At 47.6% G+C, this 15,546-nt stretch overlaps 1 protein-coding gene across 2 annotated transcripts in view; it reads left to right on the top strand.

Annotated features, from left to right (window-relative positions):
* MYH9 (myosin heavy chain 9) overlaps window positions 1–15,546 on the top strand; it is a 99,697-nt gene that overhangs the window by 48,780 nt on the left and 35,371 nt on the right. For both annotated transcript variants that reach the window (XM_032781744.2, XM_075068526.1), the window contains exons 6-11: window positions 2,443–2,535; window positions 3,293–3,356; window positions 4,069–4,167; window positions 5,936–6,079; window positions 8,074–8,169; window positions 10,194–10,312. In XM_032781744.2, the coding sequence (XP_032637635.2) occupies window positions 2,443–2,535; window positions 3,293–3,356; window positions 4,069–4,167; window positions 5,936–6,079; window positions 8,074–8,169; window positions 10,194–10,312 (615 nt within the window). The remainder of the gene's footprint in view (window positions 1–2,442; window positions 2,536–3,292; window positions 3,357–4,068; window positions 4,168–5,935; window positions 6,080–8,073; window positions 8,170–10,193; window positions 10,313–15,546) is intronic.

The following is a 15,546-nucleotide window of genomic DNA, read 5'->3' on the forward strand; positions in this document are numbered from 1 at the left end:
TTCTTGTGCAGCTAAATTTGGCCTTGCCGGTTTGATTTTTTTTTTTAGCTGAATAATTAAATCCATTAAATACCAAAGTCTAAGTGCTGTTTTCTTCTGAATAGTCTTTTGATCTTTACCCATGGTCCTGCAGTGAGGTTGTAATGTTGAATTTGTGACATCACTCACTTCCATAGTAACAGATTGCAGTCACAAACAGGATTAGGACTTCTGTCCAGTGATCCTGCAATGAATGGAAACTGTTGGAGAGTAGGCGTGGGTGTTGCAGCTCACATGTGTTTCAGAATAGCAGGAGACATGCGAAATTACTGACAGACTTTTTATAGCAAGTTTTGAGGTTTTCTTCTTAGCACAGCCAAGTGTGACCTTATGGCAGGGGTTGGCAACCTTTCGTAAGTGGTATGCCAAGTCTTCATTTATTCTCTCTAATTTAAGGTTTTGCGTGCCAGTCATACATTTTAATGTTTTTAGATGGTCTCTTTCTATAAGTCTATAATATATAACTAAACTGTTGTATGTAAAGTAAATAAAGTTTTTAATGTTTAAGAAGCTTCATTTAAAATTAAAATAAAATGCAGAGCCCCCTGGACCGATGGCCAGGACCCAGGCAGTGTGAGTGCCACTGAAAATCAGCTCGCGTGCTGCAGGTTGCCTACCCATGCCTTATGGGATGGATGGCTGCTGTCCCAGCCTATTCCTTCCTGTAACTAAACATCTTATGTGCACTTGTGACAAAGTGAATAAAAACTTAATTGTGGCTGTCTCTTCTGTGTGTAACTGCAGACTAATAGAAATGATTGACTCTGTACTTCAGGCTTGTAAAGGAGAGTTGTGACCTGAACGCAGCAGTAAGAAGTAGAAATGCCAGGGTTCTAATTCCAGATTTTAACCTTGGGCAGGTCACTTCATATCTCTGCCTAATTTTTACCATCATTAATGGGTATATTTATTTTACCCACCTCTAGAGGCAACATGAGGATTGACTAATGTTTATAAATGCACTTTGAGAATGAAATGAGCTGTAAAAGTACTTTTTGTCATGTAAACACACCCTCTGCAATCTAATTTCTGGGATCAGCATTCATGGGCAAAAATGTTGGGCTCTGTTTCCATGCATCAGGAAGTCCTGAAGGCTTACTCTCCACTACTACAAGGAGAAACCTTAACCCACTTGTCAATTTCAGTATGTGGGATGGAGTGTTTTTTGCATTTGGCTTATTTTGAAATACATGGGACTCCCTACTTCCAGCACAGAGAAGGGACAGTCAGTTCAAGGAACCACCTACAGACTTCTGGAAAATGTGTGTATGCTCCAGAGATTGAACACTTAGTAGGGACAGCAGTTCTGGCTGGTCTCTCTACCCTGGAACTCTGTTGCCTGTGAGGACGAGGAGTGTGTGGAAGTGGGAAGACAGCGGATAAAACAGTTGACTCAAATACCAGTGGTTGCCTTTCGTTGCATCCCCACAGAGGAAGCTTTTGCTGGTCTGTGTAGAGATGAGAGCCTCAGTGCAAGCAAAGATTATTCTCCCAAAACCCCACTGTGACGCAGTAGGGCGCGGAGTGGGTTGACCTGGGAACGTCTGTTTAGTTTTACTGGAACTGTCTGCATGGGGGATGGGAGAGCAGGGGATGACTTTAGGTGAAGGATGGTACCTGAGTCAGGAAGGGGGGTGGGGTGAGCTGACACCTTTGCCTGGGAAACTGGACAAAGGGAGAGGGGGAGAGAACCTGCTGGAGGGTTTTTTGGTTTCAGTTTTGGGCTATCTGGGAAGAAGCAGGGAACACCAAGTCTAGAGTCTAAGATCTTTGCCCCCCAGAGGGACCTGGCTGAGGGGTCCTGGTTGTACCTACAAGCCCCTGCTTGGAACTGTGTTCCTTTCATCTAATAAACCTTCTGTTTTACTGGCTGGCTGAGAATCACGGTGAATTGCAGGAAGTGAGAGGTGCAGGGCCCTGATTCCCCTACACTCCGTGACACCCACAAACTGATCTGTGTTCTGATCTTTCATTACTGGTGAGCTCATCCTGTGCAGAATCCAGGGCTCCCTCCCAACTGGGAGGCAGGGTGCTGCTGGGATGTGGATGTGACCTGGGGGAAGAACATTCCTTTCTCATTGCCCCCAGAAAGCCTGGGGGATGTGCTTTAGGCAGGGAAGCTTACAGGACTGCCTACTAGTAACTGAAATCCAGCACCAGAAGAGAGAAGTATTGCACTGATGCTGACTGGTTGGAGAGGAGAAAATTTCTTCATACTGAAATAAACTCAGTCTTGCCAAAAGAATCAGTGGCACCCTGAAATGTTTGTTTGGGGGAATATTGCCAAAAATCTAATGTGGCTTCTCTACATAGATGCTAAGCTGATGTGAGATGAAACCTGGACCCTCTCGGCTAAGGTGTTAAAAGCTGCTGTCTTCATCTGCTTTTTGGTTTTCTGTCTAGGGAGAGCTTGAGAGGCAATTGCTTCAGGCTAACCCTATCCTGGAGGCTTTTGGAAATGCCAAGACAGTGAAGAATGACAACTCCTCAAGATTTGTGAGTATTGTCCTGCATGAGTTCTGGTGTCCCCAGTGTTCCAAAGAGGAGAAGCCACTAGTTGAATGAGTTGTAGGAGTCTTGCTTTACTTTTGTGCCTGATCTGCAGTCCTGGGATGTTCTTTTCTGTAACATGCTTTTCTTGAGTGAAACTGGGACAGTTCTCACTTGTCACTGGATTATCCACAAAGGACTGTTGGGATTGAAGATGCTGGAATGCAAGATGTTGAACCTTTCCCAGAGCTCCCTGTGCCATTGTTTCAGTTCATCAAATGCATTTTTCTCCCAAGGAGAGATTAGTGACCCATATTGCATTAATTCGGGGGGGGGGGGGCAGTAGGAAGCTTCTAAGGGATGGGGAAGCTACACTTGAAACCAAGTTGAAGTGTAAATGGTTGAAGAGTGGTTGAGCTGTGGTGGTGGTCAATCTAGAATGCTGTCTATTTATGGCACCTGGAACTGAGGTGGAGGGGATCCACTTCAGATTGAAACATAACATGTTTCCTGATGCCAAGGCAATCTGAAACAATGTAATTTGATGGACCTTTCTCTCATAGGAGTAATTTATGGTGTCACGGATGTTAAATTGCTTCATAATCATTGAGTGTTGTAGCTGGCTGGGCTTGTGGTCTGTTTAAAACTTGTCTTAGCTGGTAATTGTTGTTTGCAGCTGAAAGACCTGTACTGAGTCCTCTACCATTTTGCTCTAGCTGTGATAGCATAAGATAACACTAATATTTCTGCTAATCTTTCTCAGGGCAAGTTCATCAGAATCAACTTTGATGTCAATGGCTACATTGTGGGAGCCAATATTGAGACTTGTATCCTTTGCATGGAACCACTTAATAGAGATAATTTACAGGGCGTGGGGAATGGGAACATGCATATCTACCTACCTACCTATATACAGCCAGATAGTCTCTTCCACCTCAACAGCAATGAAGTCAGAGGGCTCCCTAGACTTCTGTCAGCACCTATTGTCTTAGGCTAGAGAGATCCCTGTTAAGATCTCTAGTTTTGTCTGCAAGTGAAAAAGGAATCTCTTTCTTTATTTAAATGGTACAGCATTTCAGAACCTATGTTTGGGGTTATATCAAGAATCCCTTCTGGATGAAATAATTGTAATGTTATGGGATAGAAGTGGCATTTTAAGCTGTGACATGCTGAGTAGACTTGGGATTTCATGACCCTTTCATGTTTTAACCAGGGTAGATGAGAAATGTGGCAAATGTCTTTCCTCCCTTTTATTCACAACTCAGTTTTGCATCCCGGTCCTACCCTTAGAATGAGGATTAACTCATGAGTCCAGAAGCGCATCTTAAACTTAATCAGCCACTGAGGTTGTTGAAGGGTGTGTTGCTGTCGGCCTATGGTAGTTACCCAACGCTTTGAAAGGTCAATGCAGAGCACTAAACTGCCTGTCATGCCAACTAACTTGAAGGGCACTGACACCAAATAGAACCTCTTTTCTCAGATGAGAGTGGAATGGAAAGTTACTTGTTAGTCTCTCTGCTGTTCCTTTACTCTGTAAAGATCTCTTGGAAAAATCGCGTGCAATCCGTCAAGCCAAAGAGGAACGAACCTTCCATATCTTCTACTACCTATTGTCTGGGGCAGGGGAGCACCTGAAGAGTGAGTACCTTGTGCTGTAAATAGGGTCCCTTTCCCCTAACTGCCAAATAGTTCCAAACACTTGCAGTCTAGGCCCTATTAATTCCCCTCTTCCAAAGCCTAGAACTGCCTCCCACTGTTTGCTGACCAGGACCTCTCCTTTCAACCATCTCCTTAACTCCCCCCCACCCTTCCTGCATTGGTACCCCTGCCAATGATGTCTCCACACCCTTCCTTATTGTCCCGTCCCATGTTTAGTCTTGTCTAATACAGTGCAAGTTCTTCAGGGCAGGAACGATCTTATTGTAAACTTGGCAATTAACAAAATACAGAATAATATTTGGCACCTATGTAGCACTAGGTGTGCCTGTGCTTTGTTAGGGTAACACCTCAAGATCTCAATCTAAGCTTCCTGTTAAGTAAGCAGTTTAAACTCATGCCTGTCACTGCCATGGGAGAGGGCAGACAGACTGGAGAGGTGAAGGGCAGGGAGAAGCCTCACTTCATAACCATCTGCACAGCATTAATGGCAGAACATACTGTTCCTAGAGCTGCGTGGTGACCTCCATAATTGATTTGAAACAAACAGGATACCTGAAACTGGACGCAGTTGCAGGGCAGTCTTTGCTTCTAATGAAAGTAGGATCGAAGAACCACTGGGGCTGGCTTGGCAGTGTGCCAGGGGGATGGGATGGAGGAAAGAAAAAATAGTCTGGGCAGAGGAGCATTCTGATCTGTAACTACAGAAATGCTGTTACAAGAAAAACGTAAGACAAATGATCTAAACATAAACCCTGGTTCTCCCTGCAAGACTGTTTGTTTGTTTGTCTTTTTTTTTCACTTTCTGGGGACAGGAAAAGAATTAATGGACAGATCTTCAAAGGTAATCGGGCACCTAACCTGCTTAAGTGCTTTTGAAAATCTCACTAGGCTCCTATTTGCATCTTTAGGCTCCTGAATACCTCTGAAAATCTGAACCCTGAGTCTGTAGTGCAGAGGACCCCAAAATATGGGGAGTGCCCCCCAGAAGGGTGTGGAGGAACATTTTGGGGAGTGGTGCAGTGGAGCCCAGGCCAGCCCCCTCCCTCATGGGGGTGGGGAGGAAATGCCATCCAGCCCCTCCCTGCCCTTTCTCTGCACCGATCCTGCCTCCAGTTGCATCCCCGGCTCCCAGTCCTGCACCTGGACCCATTCCCAACCTCGGCACAGCTCTGCTTCTGGACCAGCGCTGGCCCCAGCCATTAGCCGTGGCTACATTCCTGGGCCAAGGCTGGGGGCAAGGCCCCTAGCTGCCATACCCCACCACAGTCCAGCTGCGGCTTTGCTTCTACCCCCAGCCTTGCCTTCTGGCCCTGGCTCCCTTCCCAGCCCCAGACTCACCCCCAGCTGTGGCTCCAGCCTCAGCCCCCTTGCCTCTGTCTGTGGCCCTGTCCCCCCAAGCTGCTGCCCAGTGGCAGGAGGGGCATGCACAAGGGTAAGGGAGGCATGACCTGCTAACATTTGGGGACTGCTGCTTTAGTGATAAACCAGAAAAACAAAAGCTGTCTTGTCTTTGTCTCTGCTGGATATTGTTGACTTCCATGCTGAAGGTTTGGCGGGGGTCGGGGGGAGATGGTTGGAAGTGTTTTTAAAGAAGCTGGGACTGGTAAATCAAGACTTCTGGTGGTTATAACTGATATTCTTAGAAGCTTGTACAAAGGAGGTAATTCATTCGCAACTGCCTAAGAATGCTAGCTTGTTACCTATAATGAAGGCTACAATAATTCCTTGTCTTTTCCTCCCCCTTAAGCTGATCTGCTGTTGGAGTCTTACAACAAGTACAGATTCCTTTCAAATGGGCATGTTACGATCCCAGGTCAGCAAGACAAGGATATGTTTCAGGAGACTCTGGAGGCAATGAAAATCATGGGCATCCCAGATGAAGAGCAAATAGGTATGGATCCTATGAAGGGCTTGGAAACGCATGGGAGAGGATTAAAAAGAATGGAACAGTCTGGTCATATTCAAAGTACATGAGGAGAAGGCAGTCTCTAGTATACCAATTACACAAGTCCATTAGTGGTATCTGAGAAGCAAGCTGGCTGGTGGTGATATGGGAGTGGCCCATCTCAAAATTCACCAGTACAGCTTCAGCTAATGCAGAATGCAGCAGGTCACTGTGCACAAACTGCCATGTCCCAGGCTTGTTCCCAATCTGTCGTGAGTGCTATACATAGTGTTTACCTGTAAATTTCACATTCAGTTCTCACATGGGTGCCTTTCATGATATTATTGCTAGAATTTCCTCTACTCTGCAGTCTGCCAGAGGCAAGACTTGGTCTTCTGTGGGATGTATTGCAAGACATTTGTTTGCTCTAGATTTCTCAACTTGGGCCTATAGCCATAGGGGTATCTACTCTACCAATGGTTGGAGTCGCTTAGTTGTGAACAGTGGCACAAAGCAGTGTACCTCTCTCCAGCTTACTGCCCAGCTTGCTAACCAGAAACTAATATTGTCCAACATCTAGATACAATAGTGATAGGCTCTTCTAAGGCACTCTTTTCTCCTCCATCTGCTTTCTAAGAGTGGCCAAAACTCAGTTATTTTGTCTTCTCTCTAGTTTCAAGCGTCTCAATTTTAGTATCCTTTGTTCATCTCAGGGTGTCTACACTACCCACCGGATCAGCAGGTAGTGATTATCTATTGGGGATCGATTTATCGCATCTAGTGTAGATGCAATAAAATTGATCCCCAATCGCTCTGCCGTTGACTCTGAAACTCCACCGCGGCGAGAGGTGAAAGCAGAATTGACGGGGGCTGCCTCCTCACGGCCAGGTAAATCGACCTAAGATACGCCGAGTTGCGTATCTTAGGTTGACCCGCCGCCCCCAGTGTAGACCTAACATCTAAGTCCTCCTCTAGTTCCTGAATCAGTCAGGGAGGCTGGAACCAATGTGTAGGTGAAAAGACACCTCTGCATTCTAGTTAGGGATTTGGCAACCTAATGTATGGCCAAAGAAACCTGATGTCCACTTCTTAAATTATGCTGTAGGGCACATCTTTACTGGCAAATGGAAGTGGTTCCAATAGCTCACTTGCAGACATGTATGGAATGCCATTTCCTCTCCGTTCAGGGTGTGAAACACGTTAAATGTTCTTTTAGGCTTATGAGAAACATACACATATGGCAGCTGGTTGAACAGTTCATTTATTTGGTTTGAATGCAAAGTCTAAACATCTATCTTTTTAGATGAGAATATAAAAATAAGCTTTCTGTTTGAGTGCCAGGGCTCCAGATTCAGTGGGTGCATGTGTGCAGCTTTCCTGATAGTCCTGAAATAATATCTGTGGAGGCTTTGTTCACTGTGGACATGTGGGCCAGAGATCCTGTAAACTAGCTAGTGCTACAGTAGGTAGAGAGGGAGACCACTTGAAGAGAAAGTAGAATAACCAGTTAGTAGCTAACTATTTAGTACCACTAACAAACTTGCTGTTCAGTGAGACTTGAGATGAAGATGGCATCAGATCAACACTTATTTCAATATTTAGTATTAAAAATTCTCCATCTCTGTTCTAGCATCTGATGCTGATCCTTGAAAGAGCTAAGGAGGGTTGCTTCGGTATGTTGTCTGCAGTGGTATAGGTACTTCAGTGGACATCCTGATACCTGCAGTCTATGCTACATATGTTCCAACAAATGGAGACCTTGTAGCACTTGTGCCAGGGAGGTGAAAGTGTGCTGGGTGAAAAGAACAAATCTGCCCAACCTTAACTGGCTCACACCCTAGTACTGGCGTGGCCCTTTCAATGATTACTGTTACACAATGGAAATTTTTATCCTCTTAATCTGATGCCTGAGGTGAACAGGAAAAAAGTCAGTGCATGCTGCTCATACCTTCCTTACATGTATTGCTAATATGCAATTTTAATTCTTTGCTCTATAAAAGGTCTGCTGAGAGTGGTCTCAGGTGTTCTTCAGCTTGGCAACATAGTCTTCAAGAAAGAGCGCAACACAGATCAAGCCTCTATGCCAGACAATACAGGTAACCAGTCCCACAAAAACAACCAATACTTCTCTCTCTAAGAGCTTCTTACCACATATGCAGGGGGTAAGGGATCATATTTTATAAAGTTCTCTGCTTTCCAAAGCAGCCCAAGTTCGTTAACAAAAAATAAATGTACAAATCATTTTATTCAGTGCTGAACTGCAGCCACCTTTGGGCAGGAATGTGGCAGTGTTGTGGTGTTGGACCAGAAATGAACATGGTAACTAGTTGAAACTGTTATACTATTGTCATGTGACCTGAGTGTGTTCAGCTGTGGTCAGATATGTGAAAACACCTATAAAACCTATTCTCAGCCTAAATCATGCGCCTTGCTCAAAGGATTTAAGGAAATATCCCTTCTGTAGTCTGTTTCAGTTAAAATCCTGCTTGATAAGGCTTGAGTGGGCAGATCAGTGATGGGTAAATGATACATTTACCTTAGCTACAGTGTTCTCTCTAAATAGGTGTAATTAGCATGCTGTTGGTGCATGCCTGGGAGACTTCTCTCCATTGCCCCATATAAAAAGGGTACAAGTAGGTGCATTTTCTAGTGGTGTCCCACAGGGATCTGTTCTTGACTCTACAGTTATTAACACTTTTGTTAATGACTTAGAAGAATACACACAAGCATCATTGTTTGCATGTGGCCCCAAAATTAAGGGAGTGGTAAATAATGCAGACATTTCCCTGATAGAGCAATCTGGATTGGTAAACTGGGCATGAGCAAACAATTGGCATTGTAGTATGGCTAAATGTAAACATACATCTAGGAACAAAGAATGCAGGCCATACTTACAGGATAGGGGGCTCTATCCTGGAAAACTGACTTTGAACAAGATTTGGGGCATGTGGTGAATAATCAGCTGAACATGACTTCCCAGTGTGATGCCATGGCCAAAAGGGCTAATGCGATCCTAGGATGCATAAATGGGAATCTACAGTAGGAGTTGGGAGATTATTTTACCTCTGTATTTGCAACCACTACTGGAAAACTGTCCATTTCTGGTGCTTATAATTCAAGGAGGATGTTGATAAATTGAAGAGGGTTCAGAGAGGAGCCAAGAGAATAATTAAAGGATCAGAAAACATGCATTTTGAGCTCCTTGAATCTATTGCTCTATCTAGCTTAACAAAGAGAAGGTTAAGGAGTGACTTGATTACTGTCTGTAAGTAACTACATGGTGAACAAATATTTAATAATGGGCTCTTCAGCCATTGGATTATATTGTACCATTCTTGCTAGTTTGAAGGTTGAAGCTAAACAAAATCAGAGTTGAAATAAGGCATAAATTTAATAGAGTAATTAACCATTTGAACAATTTAGCAAGGGTTATGGTGATTCTCCATCACCGACCACTTTTTAGTTTATTTTTTAAAGATAATTTTAAGAATAATTTTAGGAAGTTCTATGGCCTATGTTACTTAGGACGTTGGACTAAGTGATCATAATTCTGGATTTAGAATCGATGAATTGTAGTAAGAGGCCGGTAGACAGGAGGCTGCTGAGGACAATAAAAAATGGCCTTTGGATTATACCTTCAACCATTATGTCGCAATTCAGCAAATCCACTTCAAATGGTTTCCCTCCAGAGAGGGGAGGGGATTGTCTCATACCAGATGAAATGCTCTTGATTACAGTTAACTGAAGAGGCCATCCAGCCAGTGCAGATATACAAAAGGAATCCCAGCTAATCAGTCTATTTCAGCTGCTTGGATGCATCCTCAAAATGGGTGCAGGCAGTTAACTTGAGGTGCCACTAGGCCAGTGGTCCTGTAGTATCACCTAAAATTTACTCTTTTGTGTTCTCTGATGCAATTGAACACACTCCAGTGTTTTTAGATCTCTTCTTTGATTGTCTCATTAACCTGTTCAATTAAGAGCTATTCATTGCTGGTATTTGACTCTCTAAGGGATAGATTGCCAGGAATATCTTTCTTCTTTTGTCATTTTCCCTGTGGTGAGGCAAAAGGAGCATTAATCTTAAGGTGAACATCTCTTTGCTTCCTCTTCTCCTTTCTAGCTGCTCAGAAAGTATCCCACCTTTTGGGTATCAATGTGACCGACTTCACCCGGGGAATCCTAACCCCTCGTATCAAGGTGGGACGAGACTACGTCCAGAAAGCTCAGACTAAAGAGCAGGTATGTGTTCTGCAGAAGGAAGTGAGCCCTTGTAGTAACATAGCACTAAGATTAACGTAAGCACTAAAGAATTCCGTAACCTCAGATAGCATCTTAATTGACTCAGATAATTGCAATGAGATATGTAAGCAGTGGAATGTGGAAACTGCTTTAGTATTTGCTCCACTGATCTACAGTATATAGAAGATTGTGGTGATGGTGGTGCAGAGTGAGGTAGCTCTTATTTCCCATGTATACTGACTGTGTGGCCTGTGATAAGGAAATGTGAAAATGGCAGTTGGCTGTCTCCAGGGAGTGAATTCCCTTCAGGGCTCTCAGCGTCTTATCCAAAGCTAGCACATGGCAGTCAGCCTCTGGGGTAACTCCTTGTGGCCTGCCATGGCACTGTTCACCCTGTCCCAGTTTCCCCCTGGGAAACTCCCTGGCAGTCATGTCTCTGCATCACCTGGCAAGGCACCCGTAACCAATTTAGGTGATAGTCCCAAGTGCAACATAAACAAAAATGGTCTTGTGCCCTCCGGGGCTTGGTTCTTTCCCATTCTCCTGCAGAGCTCTGATTCTCAGGGCTTGCTCTCTCTTCCCAGGCCAGCCATAGGAGCAAGCTAGCTATCCTCCTGTAACTATCCTCAGTCCCCCTCCAGGCTGTCTATTTGAGAGTTATCCTTTTCCAGAGCCTACTAGAGGAGTCAGCTACCCTTCTGCAGCTCCTCTCTCTCAGGCCTTTATAGATGCACCCTGCTGGGAAGGGGCCAAGGGGTAACAATTAAAGGGAGCTATCTGTTCTCTAGCCCAGTAAAGGGCCAGTCAGCTTGTAACAGGACATTTCCTACACATTAGGTGCAAAGATAGTGATGCTCATACTCACCCTCAGTGTTGACAAATGCCCTGTGGCATTCCTGAATGCAGAAATTTAGTTGTAAAATGGAGGAGACCATGCTAGGCCTTTTCCATGGCTATATGTGGCAACTGACCTAGAAACTGGCTGCCTCCTGCCAAAGGGCTCTCAGGCCTGCACTCTGTGTATTTTCATTTCTTGTTCGAGTGATTGCTCATGTGTATTCCACAATAGGTGTGCGTGCTCACCACGTGCACCAGTGCCAGAAGTACCTGTAGGGGAGCGCCCCCGTGACCCCTGGAGTGGTGCCTCCATGGCACAGTGTAACGGGAGCTGCGCGCTCCCCCCACCCTCAGTTCCTTCTTGCCGCTAGTGAAGGTGCATCGGAACTACCCTGCTCCAGCTTTGCTGTAGCTTGTCCCCAGAACTGCTTGTTCATTCAGTGTTAGTGACTGTAGTTAGTTTGCTGTTCAGTCAGAGTGTCCGGGCCAGGGCATGCCCCGCGTCCTGGGTTTTAAATCATGCAACACTTGTAGGCGATCTGTGCCAATGAGTGACCCGCACACAGACTGTTTACACTCCTTGGGAGAGACCCATATCAATGATTGTTGCAAGATTTGCAAGTTGTTAAAATCTCAGACTGAGAGATATCAGGCTCCGGACCATTCTGATAGTCAACATGGACCCCGATTCTGGTGCGCCACTCCCAGTCGTTGCTGGGCACCGTGGGGTCACTGTGCAGCGACCTTCTGGCACCTTTGCTGGTTGGGTGCCATCCGACCAAAACTCTCGGCACCACTCCATTCCAAGGGGTTAGTACCGACGGGACCAAGGCAGATGTTGCCAAAGGCCCTTGTCTCAGAGGGGTTACTGCAGCTGGCCACGGCACAGACGTCGACGCCGTTTCCACTCAGAATCCCACTCCAAGACCCCGCTAGGACATCGCCTCCAGAGCCCCTGACGTCTATCGCCGGCTTCTTGCCTGCGCTGGTCTGCCCATTGGAGCTGATCACAGAGCAGCTGCTACCAATGGTACCGATCCTCCACGTCGAGATCGCGGTCTCGTGGTTGGCTTCGTTTCTGGCACCGCCGCTCCTCCCGGTCCTGAGACAGTGGCAGGTCGTTCGTAAGCCGGCCTCTGTTCGCGGTTATCCTTCCATGGGCCAGACCAACCAGGTCGAACAACTGGGCCTGCCAGTGCAGTGGCACTGGGCCCCGTGGCTGGCCCAGTGGTACCAGTGGGCACCGTGGCCCCGACGCAGCCGTGGTTGGGGCTCGCTCGATAGCCGGACCCTCCGAGGCACCATTGGCCTCCCTCTCCAGACCTCCAAGGAAGGGGTGAGTGGGATGTACATCCTTGGTACTGTGCCTGGAGACAAACCAAGTGGTGGACCCTCCAGTGGAGGCGGATACCCAGAGTATCGTACCAGTCTCCTTGCCCTCCACAGATGAGGCGATAACAGCCACACCCCTTCAGTCTCGCAGGAGGACTTTAGGGACACCAGGAGCTTTTAAAAAAGGTGATGTCAAACCTCCACCTCCAAGCAGGAAAGATGGAGGAACCCTTGGACTCCCTGTTCAGTGTGCTGTCCTCTTCGGCACAGGGCAGGGTAGTTTTTTGTCTCTCCACGAAGGGGTGACAAAAATTTCAGTGCCTTGTGGCAAACACTGGCCTCATTGACCTCCATCTATAAGAGAGCGGAACATAAGTACTTTGTACCTGTGAAGGGACATGAGTACCTATACACCCACCCGGTGCCCAACTGCCTGGTGGTCAAGTCAGTCAACCACAGGGAATGGCGGGGCCAGCCAGGCCCTACCCTGAAAAATAAAGGTTCACAGAGGCTGGACTCTTTCGGAAGAAAAATGTATTTGTCCTTGAGCTTTCAGTTGCAAGTGGTAAACCACCAGGTGCCCCGGGCAGGTAGGAATTCAATTTGTCAGGTTCCAGGACTCCCTCCAGGAACGCGATAGGAAAGAGTTCAAGGCACTGGTGGAGACTACAGTGGCTGTCAGGACAACCCTGCAAGTGGTTTTGGATGTGGCAAATATGACTGCGTGCTCCATGGCCTCCACTGAGCCCATAAGAAGGGCGTCATGGCTCCTGCTGTCCAGTGAGGCACAGGCGGCCATTCAGGATCTCCCATTTGATGGGATACAAGACTGCATGGCATGAGAGACTCCCACACGACCCTCCAGGCTCTGGGCCTCTATGTCCCTGCTCCGGCAAAACCTAAGTTCAAGCTGCAGCAGACTCTGCCCAGGCCGCCCTCCCGAAGTATGAGGCTGCCCATAAGGAGCAGTGGGACTATAGGAGACGCCCTCAGAGGCAGTCTTGGCCTGCCCTCCAGCCTGGGTTCCCCAAGAGCAAGGAGGCTGGGAAATGGCGCTTTTCACGGGATGCTTGGGAGCACACCGCCAGCCCTCATCAGGGATCCATTTGGACCGATAGGTCATCAAAACCATCTCCCAAGGTTACACTCTCCAGTTTACTTCCTCCCAGTCCAACCACCCCAACCTCTGTCCCTCTTGAGGGACCTCTCGCACAAAGCTCTGCTTGAGCAGGAGGTGGAGCGGCTCCTGGGATTAGGAGCAATAGAGGCAGTGCCTGAGGAGTTCTGATATTTCCTTACCCCGAAGGCCAAACGGGGGCTCAGCTCCATCCTGGACCTCTGAGGTCTGAACCAGTACATGGTGAAACTCAGGTTCCATGTGGTGTCCCTGGCCTCCATCATCCCCTCCCTGAATCCCGGAGACTGGTACACTGCTCTCAGTCTCCAGGACATGTACTTCCCCATCCACATATTGGAGGGGCATGGGCGCTTCCTCCATTTCGTGGTGGGACAGAATCACTACCAATTCGCAGTCCTCCCATTTGTCCACTCCACTGCCCCAGGGTGTTTACAAAATGCATGTTGGGAGTAGCAGCCTACCTCAGACGCCGGGGGAGTCCAGATATTTCCCTACCTGGACGATTAGCTTGTCAAGGACACCTCACCGTCTCAGGTGAGGAATCATGTGGTGCTCCTCTCCACATGCACCACCTTGGGCCTGTTGGTAAACAACACCAAGTCCATGTTAGTCCTGGTCCAGTGCTTACAGTTTATTGGGACGCACCTGAACGCAACGTTGGCCAGGGCCTCTCTCCCTCTAGATACATTTCAGACCCTGAATGGTCTCATGGACTCAGTCACAAGGTTCCTGGTGACAACAGCCAGGACTTGCCTGCAGCCTTTGGGTCACATGTCAGAGTGCACGTACGTGGTCCGTCACGCCAGACTCAGGATGAGGCCCCTCCAGCTCTTGTAGGCCTCGATGTTCTCCCAGGCCATGGACAGGATGGACAATGTCCTCACCATGCCGGACTCTGATCGCCTCTCTACGGTGATGGTCTGCCCCAAGCAAGATGTATAGCTCACAACATCTGCCTGAAGGCCTTCCACCTGCTGGTTGCCTGGAACGTGAGGACAGATCACTTGAGCAGGGACTTTTCCTCGTAGCCAAGTGGTCTCTCCACGCAGACGTGGCCCAGCAGCTCTTCCAAAGGTGGGGAACTCCCCAGGTGGATCCCAGGGAGAACCTGGAGAGGGGCGCTATCTCCAATGCCTTTGTCCTGTTCTGGTCAGGCTGGCTTCTCTACACGTTTCCTCCATTCTCTCTAATCAGCATGGTTCTGGAAAAGAGAGACAAACAAGGTCCGCATCCTGCTCATTGCCCTGGCATGGCTCAGGCAGCAATGGTACGGGACCCTTGCAGTAGCTCCGCATTGGCTGTTGCCGCTCCACGAAGACCTGCTCTCTCATGACCAGGGCTGCTGCCTCCATCCTAACCTAACAGCTCTTCACCTCACAGCGTGGCTACTCAGTGGCTAGGTGGCGAGGAAAGGACATGCTCGGAACAGGTTCAGCATGTCCTCTCGAAAGTAGACAGCCCTCCACTTGCTGCTCTTATTTGGCGAATTGGTCCCACTTTTCTAGGTGGGCGGCAGACCAATGTGTTTCCCTGTAGTCACCCTGATCCAGCTTATTCTGGTTTACCTCCTCCACCTGAAGGCCCAGGGCCTGGCGCCTTCGTCAGCCAGGGTGCACCTGGCAGCCATATTGGCCTTCCGTCCACTAGTGCAAGGGCACACGCTATTTTCCCATGCTATGACTGGCCGGTTCCTTAAGGGTTTGGACCGACTTTTCCCATATTTTAGATCCCTGGGTCCGCAGTGGGACCTGAACCTGGTGTTTACCCATTTCACGGGGGCCCTCATTTGAGCCACTAGCTACGTGCTTTTGGTCCTGTCTCTCGTGGAAGGTAGCCTTCCTGGTCACAATCACGTTGCCCAGGAGGGTCTCTGTGCTCAGGGCCCTGACCTCCAAGCCCCCATGCACAGTGTTTCATAAGGACACGG

The sequence above is a fragment of the Chelonoidis abingdonii genome, chromosome 1 (assembly GCF_003597395.2).
Source record: "Chelonoidis abingdonii isolate Lonesome George chromosome 1, CheloAbing_2.0, whole genome shotgun sequence".
Taxonomy (NCBI): Eukaryota; Metazoa; Chordata; order Testudines; family Testudinidae; genus Chelonoidis; species Chelonoidis abingdonii.